General features: G+C 43.5%; 1 protein-coding gene across 1 annotated transcript; it reads right to left on the bottom strand.

The window, feature by feature from the left end:
* Positions 1-2613: 2613 nt before the first annotated feature.
* Positions 2614-3183, bottom strand: LOC138894247 (uncharacterized). The gene is made up of 2 exons (XM_070178929.1): positions 2916-3183; positions 2614-2801 (listed from the first exon to the last, which is right to left on the bottom strand). Exons 1-2 carry the CDS (start codon positions 3181-3183, stop codon positions 2614-2616), a joined length of 456 nt encoding a protein of 151 aa, XP_070035030.1.
* Positions 3184-10855: the final 7672 nt, after the last annotated feature.

Here is a 10855-nt window from a genome sequence, read left to right as displayed (position 1 = left end):
CCCTTCATTGGCGAAACTTTCAAGAGAACTGTTTCACCCACCATAAACGATAAATCACGTGCTTACTGATCCGCGTAACTCTTCTGTCTGGACTGTGCTGTATGAAGTCGTTCCTAAATCAAATTTACCTTTTCCAACGCATCCTTCACCAAATTAGTACCATACAATTTAACCTCACCGGGCTCAAACTATCCGATGGGCGAACGACATCGCCGACCATATAAAGCCTCAAATGGAGCCATCTCGATGCTGGATTGGTAACTGTTGTTATAAGCAAACTTGGATAAAGGCAAGAAACGATCCCACTGATCTCCAAAGTCAATCACACATGCCCTGAGCATATCCTCCAAAATCTGAACTGTCCGCTCCGACTGCCCGTTGGTCTGTGGATGAAAGGCTGTGCTGAACTCTACACGGGTCCCCAATTTACTATGTACTGCTCTCTAGAAATGTGAAGTAAACTGAGGGCCTCTATCTGATATGATGGAAATTGGTACACCGTGCAACCGAACTATCTCCTGAATATAAATCTAGGCCAACCTTTCTGAAGTATACGTAGTCACAACCGGAATGAAGTGTGTCGACTTAGTCAACCTGTCGACAATGACCCAAACTGCATCAAACTTCCGCAAGGTCCGCGACAACCCAACTATAAAGTCCATAGTAATGCGTCTCCATTTCTACTCCGATATAGTCATCTGCTGAAGTAGGCCACCTGGCCTCTGGTGCTCATATTTAACTTGCTGGCAATTTAGACACCTAGCTACATACTCAACTATGTCCTTTTTCATTTGCCGCCACCAATAATGCTGCCTCAGGTCACGATACATCTTTGTAGCACCTGGATGAATAGAATACCGAGAACTGTGTGCCTCCTCTAGGATCTTATCCTTCAGTCTATCCACATTAGGAACACATAGACGATCCTGGAGTCGCAGAACACCATCTCCGCCTATAGTAACCTCCTTGGCACCACCTCGCAGTACCATTTCTCTAAGAACCAATAAGTGTGGGCCATTAAACTGGCAAGTCTTGATATGCTCAAATAGTGAAGATTGGGCTACAACACATGCAATAACTCTACTGGGCTCTGAAATATCCAATCTTACAAGTCTGTTAGCCAAGGACTAAATATCCAAAGCTAATGGCCTCTCCTCTGCTGTAATAAAATCCAAACTACCCATACTCTTCGCTTTTCTACTTAAGGCGTCAGCAACTACATTTCCTTTACCCGGATAATAAAGGATAGTAATATCATAATCTTTCAGTAACTCAAGCCATCTGCGCTGCCTCAAATTTAGGTCCCTCTGCTTGAACAAATGCTTCAAACTGCGATGATTAGTGTAAACCTCACAAGACACCCCATAAAGATAATGCCTCAAAATCTTAAGAGCGTGAACAATTGTAGCTAACTCCAAATCATGTACCGGGTAATTCTTCTCGTGGGGTTTCAGCTGATGTGAAGCATATACAATAACTCACCTCTCCTGCATTAATACACAACCCAAACCAATGCGTGAAGCGACACAATACACTATATACATCCCTGAACCGGAAGGCAACATTAACACTGGTGTTGTAGTCAATGCTGTCTTGAGCTTTCGAAAGCTCACCTCACAATCATCGGACCATCGGAACGGAGCACCCTTATGGGTTAATTTGGTCAAAGGTGCTGCAATAGATAAAAAGCCCTCCACGAACTGACGATAATAACCTGCTAAACCTAGGAAACTCCTGATCTCAGTCTCTGAAGTGGGACGATGCCAATTCTGAATTGCTTCGATCTTTTTGGGATCAACTTTAATACCCTCGGCTGATACAATATTCCCCAAAAATGCTACAAAATTTAGCCAAAACTCACATTTGGAGAACTTAGCATATAGCCTTTTTTTCTCGCAAGGTCTGAAGCACCACTCTCATATGCTTCTCGTGCTCTTCCTTACTGCGCGAGTAGATCAAAATGTCATCAATAGATACAATGACAAACGAATCAATATATGGCCTGAATACCCTATTCATCAAATCCATAAATATTGTCGGGGCGTTAGTCAAACCGAAGGACATCACCAGAAACTCATAATGACCATATCTAGTCCGAAAATCAATCTTCGGAACATCCGAATCCCGAATCTTCAACTGATGGTACCCTGACCTTAATTCGATCTTAGAGAACACCCTAACACCCTGCAACTAGTCAAATAGATCATCAATACGCGGCAACAAGTACTTGTTCTTAATAGTGACTTTGTTTAATTGGCGATAATCAATACACATTCACATCGTTCCATCTTTCTTCTTCACAAATAATACCGGTGCACCCCAAGGCGATACACTCGGTCTAACGAACCCTTTGGCTAGTAACTCATCAAGCTGTTCTTTTAACTTCTTCAATTCTTTCGGAGCCAGGCGATACGGTGGGATAGGTATAAGCTAGGTATCTAGAGCCAAGTCAATATAGAAATAAATATCACAATCAGGTGGTATGCCTGGAAGATCTGAAGGAAATACATTAGAGAACTCCCGAACTACAGGCACTGAATCAATCGTCGGAGTCTCTACAGTAGTATCCCAGACATAGGCTAGATAATCCAAACAACCCTTCTCATCCATGTGTCAAGCCTTTAGAAAGGAAATAATCTGATTAGATGCATTAACAGACGAACCCTTCCACTCCAACCTAGGCAATGCCGGAATAGCCAAGGTAACAATCTTGGCATGGTAATCGAGAATGGCATGATATGGAGATAACCAGTCCATGCCCAGGATGATCTCAAAGTCTATCATCTTAAGCAGCAGAAGATCTGTTGTAGTTTCATAACCACATAATGTAATAATGCATAACCGGTAGATCCGATCCACAAGAACAAAATCGCCCACAGGAGTGGACACATAAACAAGAGTACCCAAGGACTCACGAGAAACACCAAGGAAATGAGCAAATAAAGATGACACATAGGAATATGTAGACCCTGGATCATATAATATGGAGGCATCTTTGTCGCAAACATAAATAATACCTGTGATCACAGAATCTGAGGCCTCTACATCTGGTTTGGCCGAAAAAGCATAAAACCGAGCTGGAGCGCCACCTGGCTGGCCTCCACCTCTAGGATGACCCCTACCCACCTGCCCTCCACCTCTGGGTGGACGAACGACTAGTGGAGAAATTGGTGCAGTAATCATAGGCTGCTGTCCCTGCTGCACTGGTTTACCCCGAAGTCTGGGGCAGAATCTCCGCACATGACTGAAATCTCCGCACTCAAAAATAACCTCTCGGTGCAATGGGCTGCTGGCCTGAAGTCTGGCGCTGGTGACCTGATTACCCACTGGAAGAATCCTAAATAGCTGGTGGGCGGTAGGAATTCTCTAGCATAGCACTGAAATAAGGTCGCACTGGAGCACCCCGAGGAGGCGGTGGTGCTGGATATGGGGGCCTGCTGGACTGCCCTCTCACGAACTGACCTCTACCCCTAGACGGGGCACCTCTGAACTCTCAAGAATATATAAACCGCTCATCTCTCATAACCTGCTCTCGGCTACGCTGACGCACACCCTCAATCCTCCGGGTTATCTCCACAATCAACTCATAAGAAGTCCCCATCTCGACCTCTCGGGCCGTAGTGGCCTGAATGCCAGTTTCCAAACCCGCAACAAACCTCCATACTCTCTCTGCATCAGTAGGGAGTATCATAAGTGCATGGCGAGACAACTCAGAGAACCTCGCCTCATAATCGGTCACTGATATCTGAACCTGCTGGAGCTTCTCAAACTGAAACCGCAACTCTTCCCTCTAGTAGGGTGGAATATACCTCCGCATAAAAATACGGGTGAACCTGTCCCAAGTCATGGGAGGATAATCTGCTGTTCTGCCAAGAAGATAAGACTTCCACCACCTGCGGGCCCTGCCCTCTAGTTGAAAAGTAGCAAAGTCAATCCCATGAGACTCCAATATCCTCATATTGTGCAGTCTTTCCTTGCATCGATCAATGGAGTCCTGAGGATCCTCATGTCAATCATCCCCAAAGACAGGAGGATGTAGCCTAGTCTATATGTCCAATAGCTTCTGTGGCTCGGCGGCTGCAGCTGGTCTGGGCTCAGGTGTAGCTGTTGCCACTGGTTGGGCTTCACCCACGGGTAGTGCACCCTGGGTCTGATATATAGCAACTGCCTACCCATGAGCCTGTGTGGTAGGGGACTGTGCTCCCCCACCCACCTGAGATATGGCTGGGTGTTCCGAAAATAAACCGGCCTGAGTCATAGTGTCCATGAACCGCAACATACGGCCCATGACCTCCTGAAATCCTAGTGCGGAGGTGAAATCCACCGGAGCTGGCTCTGTTGCTCCTCGATAATAGGATCCTCTACTGGATCCACTGGTGGTATAACTGGAACAACTCTGGATGTTCTCGTCCCCTACCACGTGCTGGAGCCCTCCCTCGACCTCAGCCTCTAACAACTAGGGGAGTAGCTCTTCCTTGGTCTGGAACCTCATTAGAGTGCGTTCTCACCATTTGTGAGAGAATAAGAGAAAGATATTTAGTACTACATCAACTGCACTATGGGAGATGAAGAAAGATAGTTTCCTAACATCCTATTGCCTCTCGAAGATAAGTACAGACGTCTCCATACCGATCCGCAAGACTCTCTTAGGCCTGCTCATAACTTGTGAGACCTACGTGAACCTAGTGCTCTGTTATCATATTGTCATGACCTAATTTCACCTATAGGCCGTGATAGCGCCCAACATCACAGCTAGGCAAGACAACTAGCGAATTAAACAAATCTTTATTCTTTTAAATTTTATTTGAGTAATTAAACTCTTTTTACTTGCTATATTTAAGAAAATATAAACGGTTCTGATTTAAATAAAAACCAAAAAAAATAATTAAAACCACAATTCTACTAGTGTGTGTGCCAGGACCTGGTGTCACAAGTATATGAGCATCTAGTAGATTATACAGAATTTCTAAATACTGTCTGAAATAAAATAGATAGAATACAAATACAAGGAGATGCACTAGCTGCTGCAGGACGACTCAGAAAAGCAGCTCACCACTAGGCCTCGGGGTATCGTGGATGCGCTCCGGTAGGACCACCTAAAACTCCTGTCTTAGATCCTTCACAAAAAGTGCAGCAAGTGTAGCATGAGTACATAAACAATATGTACCCAGGCAGTATCAAGTCTAATCTCGAAGAAGTAGTGACGAGAGGTCAACTTTGACACTCACTAAGGGCCAATAATATTAAAATAGAAATATTTAAATCAACATGATTTATAGGAATAACAATAATTTACTTTAACCAACAGAAATAATTAATTCTTCAATTACAATAATTTCAAAATTTATTAATTAGCTTCACAAGCTGCAATAAAATATCAGAGTATCGTGTAATTATTATTATTAGGCACGATTTCTGCCGAGGTCGTTCGGCCTGATCCAGAGTATCGTATACACTGCTGAGGGACATGCAGAACGATCCATAGATGAATCTATACTGCCGAAGCATTCGGCCCGCTCCACAAGAAAGGAGGACATTTTCTTATGAACCTACGAATTGAGAAGATATTATAAGTTTAACACATAAGGATGTACAATCTCATTAATAGTCAAATAATTTGCACAAAAATTCAAGTATGTGAAATTTTAGTCTTTTACTATTTCCTCTAACAATTTACAATATAATTCCAGTATTTTAAATAAATAAAGATGCAATTATTATAAGTAATTCATGATTTGAGTCCAAAACTATCCGGACAAAGCATAATTAGTAGCTACGCACGGGCTCTCGTCACCTCATGCGTACGTTGCCCCCATACTTAGCAACAATTATTAATTAAAATTACCTGTGGGATAAATTCCCTCTTACAAGGTTAGATAAGAGACTTACCTTGTCTCAAAAGCCCACTTCCCGATCACAACGTCGCGTTAAAGTCTCAATTCGATGCCGAAAAATCCGAAACTATCCAAATGTTATACAAAATAATTAATCCATGCTCAATAATTCGAAATTAGACTATTAAATTAATCACCCAACCCAAAATGGTAAAATTTTTAAAATTCACTCCGGGCCCACGTGCCCGAATTTCGGAAAATTTCGGAGAAAAACGTTACCCATAATCTTAAGAACCCAAATATACAATTTCCATCCAATTTCATAACCATTTTCACCTAAACCCTTGATTTCCATAATTTACAGGTTATAATCCACCCATAATCTATGTATTTAACTCAAAGTGTGTAGAATTAACTTGCCTTCAAGTTGCTAGTTGAAATCCCCTCTTAAAAAACTCCAAAACCGCCCAAAAATGGAGGAAATACGGGCTAAAAATGACTGAGCCTCGCCCACTTTTAACATTCTGTCCAACAATATTTTCGCACCTGCGGAGGGATATCCGCACCTGCGGAAAAACCCTCGCTGGTGCGCATTTCTCCATCTGGCCTGGCTCCGCACCTGCGGTCAAGTGGGCCACTTCTGCGCGTCCGCAGGTGCGACCAAAGCCTCCGCACCTACACCATTTTCGCTTCTGCGCCTACGCCTTCACACCTGCGTGCTCGCAGGTGCATCCAAAATTCCACACCTGCAGTTGATGGCCTGCCCTCCCCTTTCCTCTTCCGAGAGAAAAATGTCGCATCTGCGATGTTCGCACCTGCGGCGATTGCAGCAGAAACTGGAAGCTTCAGCTGCTGCTCCAAACTCCAAAATTGGTCCGAGCCTCGTCGGTTGACACCCGATGCCCCGTCCGAACATACCAACAAGTTCGACATCATAAACTGGACTTTCTTGAACTCTCGGAACATGTAAAACAACGTCAAAACTAAGAATCATACCTCAAACTAAATTGATTCAACTTAAAATTTTCAAATTCTTCAAACTTACTCTGAACGCCGAAATATACTTATACTATTCGGAATGACACCAAATATTTCATGCAAGTCTTAAATTACCATACAGAGCTATTCCTAGGCTCGGGATTCCAAACGAACCCCAATTACTCCAAAACCTACTCCAAACCAAATTTAAAGAACCTTTAAAACTTTAAATAGCTAGTTTCCACTATTAAGCGCCGAAATGCTCCCGGGTTGTCCAAAACCCGATTCGAACATACGACCAAGTACAAAATCATCATATGAACCTATTGAAATCATCAAATCCCGATTCCGGGGTCATTTTCTAGAAATGTTTACCGAAGTCAAACTTGGCCTTTTAAAGCCAAACTAAGGAACTAAGTGTTCCGATTTCAACCCGAACACTTTCAAATCCCTAACCAACCATCCCCGCAAGTCATAAATTAGTAAAAGCGCATATGAGGAGTCTTATTTAGGGGAACGGGGTTCTAGAAGGCAAAATGACCGGTTGGGTCGTTATACTTTTGATTTTCAAATCTTCAAGGAACTTTGTGATCTTTGTGCCTATAAACTGTGGCCCGTTATTGCAGGCTATCTCTTTTTGTATTCCAAATCTGCAAATTATGTTCTCCCACAAAAAATCCACCACCTCAAGTTCGCCGATCTTCTGATAAGGACCCGCTTCAACCCACTTAGAAAAATAGTTAGTTAAAATCAAAGGAACTCTTACATTACCAGGGGCCGACGGCAGTGGTCCGATGATATCCATTCCCCTCTTCATGAATGGTCATGGAGATAGAACTGAGTGTAATGGTTCTGCTGGTTGATGTACCAGTGGTGCGTAACATAGACACTTATTGAATTTTTGAACGAAAGCTTTAGCGTCTTATTCTATTCGGGGCCAATAGTATCGTGCTTTTCCCATTAGCTTCAGAGGCTCCCAAGCATCGGGCTAGCGGGCCTTGGAAATACTTCTTGTGCAGTTGGCCTCCTTTGAATCTATATCGCCCTGCTTTGGCGCGCAGCGCCCGGTATTCCTTGGAATCTTCGGGAAACTTTCTGTGTTCGAGATAATCAATGATCTCATTCCTCCAGTCCCAGACCAAATTAGTCATATTCACCTCACATTAGCTATCTGCGTCCATAACCAAGGTCATGAGCTGCACTACCAGTCCGGAATTTGATCCCTTCATTTTCATTGATGAACCGAGGTTATCTAGTGTATCCACTTCTGCATTTTCTTCCCTCGGGATATGCATAATTGACCACTCGCGGAGACCTGATTTACCACCAGCTGGGAATCGCATTTGACTTCTATGACCTCAAAATCTAGTCCCCGTGCCAATTTGAGTCCTGCAATCAAAGCTTCATACTCTGCTTTATTATTAGTCAAATGGACTTTTCTTATGGCCTACCTTAGGGTTTCTCCTCAAGGCGTGGTTAATACTATGCCAAGCCCGGACCCCTTTATGTTGGAAGCTCCGTCCGTAAATAAGCTCCAAACTCTCGATGTCGATTATGACACCAAAACTACTTCTTTGGTTGTCAGAGGCAGCAATCCCGGACTGAAATCAGCCACAAAATTGGCCAAAACTTGTGACTTAATCACAGTCCTAGGTTTATACTCTATGTCAAATTCACTCATTTCGACGGCCCATTTGGCTAATCTACCTGAGAGTTCGGGTTTGTGAAGGATATTCCGTAGGGGAAAGGTGGTCACCATAACTATCGGGTGACATTGAAAGTAAGGCCTCAGCTTTTGAGCGGCAACTACGAGAGCTAAGGCTAGCTTCTCCAAATATGGGTAGCGAGTTTCTTCTCCCGTTAAAATTCTAGTAACGTAATAAATGGGAGATTGCGTACCTTTGTCCTCACGGACTAAAACGATGCTTACCGCTACCTCCAAGACTGCTAGGTAGACAGTGTTTTACCTTTCTCCGGCTTTGATAGTAACGAAGGGCTTGACAAGTACCTTTTCAAATCCCTAAAATCATACTGGCATTCCGGGGTCCATTCAAAGTTGTTTTTCTTTTTGAGCAGCACGAAGAAATGATGGCATTTCTCTGATGACCGGGAAATGAACCTGCTCAAAGCGGCCAATCTCCCTGTGAGCCTTTGAATTTCTTTCACGCTTGATAGCTGGTCCAGGGTATCTTCAATGGCTTTGATCTTATCGGGGTTTACCTCAATCCCCCTTTGTGATACCAAAACTCCTAGGAACTTGTCGGAGCTGACCCCGAATGCGCACTTCTCGGGGTTAAACTTCATGTTATGCCTCTTTAGGATGCCAAAAGTTTCTTGCAAATGCTTAAGATGAACACCTGCGTTCAAAGACTTAACAAACATATCGTCTATATACTTCCATGGTTTTCCCTATTTATTTTTCAAACATCTTGTTTACGAGCAGTTGATAGGTGGCTCCGGCATTCTTTAGCCCGAAAGGCATCGCATTATAGCAATATGTGCTGAAATTCATTATGAACGAAGTCTTTTTCCTGATCCTCCGAGTTCATCTTAATTTGGTTGTACCCGGAATAAGCATCGAGGAAACTCATTAACTCGTGCCCGGTCGTTGCATCAATCATTTGATCGATGTTTCGCAGTGGGAACGAATCCTTTGGACACACCTTATTGAAGTCCTTATAGTCTATGCCAGTATGGATACTTTACCTCTCGGATCGAACTAATATCAAGTAGGCGAGTTACCTCTTCTTTGACGAATTTATTCCTGGCCTCCGCAATAGGTCGTTTCTTTTGTCTTACCGGAGGGATGCTGGAATCTAAGCTTAACTTATGTATGCCCATTTCCATCAGGATACCTGTCATATCCGTATGTGACCACGCAAAACAATTGGCATTATACATAAGAAATTCAATAAATCCAGACATGAGCTCGGGGTGTAGTCCTGTCCCTAAATGGAATTTCCTATCCAAGAACTTTTCAAACAATGCAACTTGCTCGAGCTCTTCCGCTATGGATTTCGTTGCGTCCGTCTCTTTTAGTACCTGGAAGTATCTTGTCACCTGATAAGATTCCAACGCTTTTCCCCTGGTAAACTTCACTTGATTTGGGAGCAGGCACCGGTTCCTGTACTTGCTATGCCGCATGCTCCTTCCCTTTGCTACTAGAGATCGAAATCGCATCATCTCCCTTTCCGCCAGTTGCTCGCCTTTTACCTTTTTAATCCCTTCGGGAGATGGGAATTTCAACAACTAATGATATGTTGATGGTACGACTCTCATATTGTGCAACCACAGTCTTCCCAGAATAATGTTGTAACCCATATCACCATCCACAACCTTGAAAAGGGTTGTCTTCATCATCCCCTCGGCATTTATGGAAGACAAGATCTCTTATCGAGTCGTTACACTTGCGAGGTTGAATCCAGCGAGGAGTTTTGTGGCCGGAATGATGCTTCCGGTAAGCTTAGCTTGCTCCAATACCCTCCATTGTATGATATTGGCCGAACTTCCTGGATCCACCAGAACACATTTTATTTTAAAATATAATATATTTAAAGAAATTACCAATGCGTCGTTGTGCGGTAGCAACAATCGATCTGTGTCTTCCTACGTGAAAGTGATGTTGTCATCAGTGACTTCTCGGAGCCTTTTGCCATGGGTTACTATTACCTTCATCTTCTTTGTTGCCGAGAAGGTAATCTCGTTAATCACGTTGCCCCCAAAGATCATGTTGATCGTATGGCGCGAGGGGTCTTCTCCTATTTTTGAGGGCTCCACGTTATCACGGTTGCATTTGTAATTGTTCTTGGTCCGGTCACTTAAGAATTCCCTGAGATGGCCATTTTTCAGTAATGTCGCCACCTATTCATGCAGACGTCGACAGTCCCCAGTCCGGTGGCCATTAGTCCCATGGTATGCGCACTACAAATTTAGGGTCCCTCTGGCTGGGATCGACCCTCATTGTCTTCGGGAATCTTGCTTCTTTAATGTTCCTCATAGCCGATACTAACTCTATTACACTGACGTTGAAGTTGTATTCTGAT

This window comes from Nicotiana tomentosiformis, chromosome 6, assembly GCF_000390325.3.
Source record: "Nicotiana tomentosiformis chromosome 6, ASM39032v3, whole genome shotgun sequence".
NCBI lineage: Eukaryota > Viridiplantae > Streptophyta > Magnoliopsida > Solanales > Solanaceae > Nicotiana > Nicotiana tomentosiformis.
Note: the sequence above shows the minus strand (reverse complement) of the source record. Positions and strands in the feature narration are given on the sequence as shown.

Coding starts and splice junctions, on each gene's coding strand:
- LOC138894247 (XM_070178929.1), bottom strand. CDS start 3,183: ATGATTACTGCACCAATTTCTCCACTAGTCGTTCGTCCACCCAGAGGT. Junction 2,802..2,915: donor TCATTTCCTTGGTGTTTCTC/GTGAGTCCTTGG, acceptor AAACTACAACAG/ATCTTCTGCTGCTTAAGATG.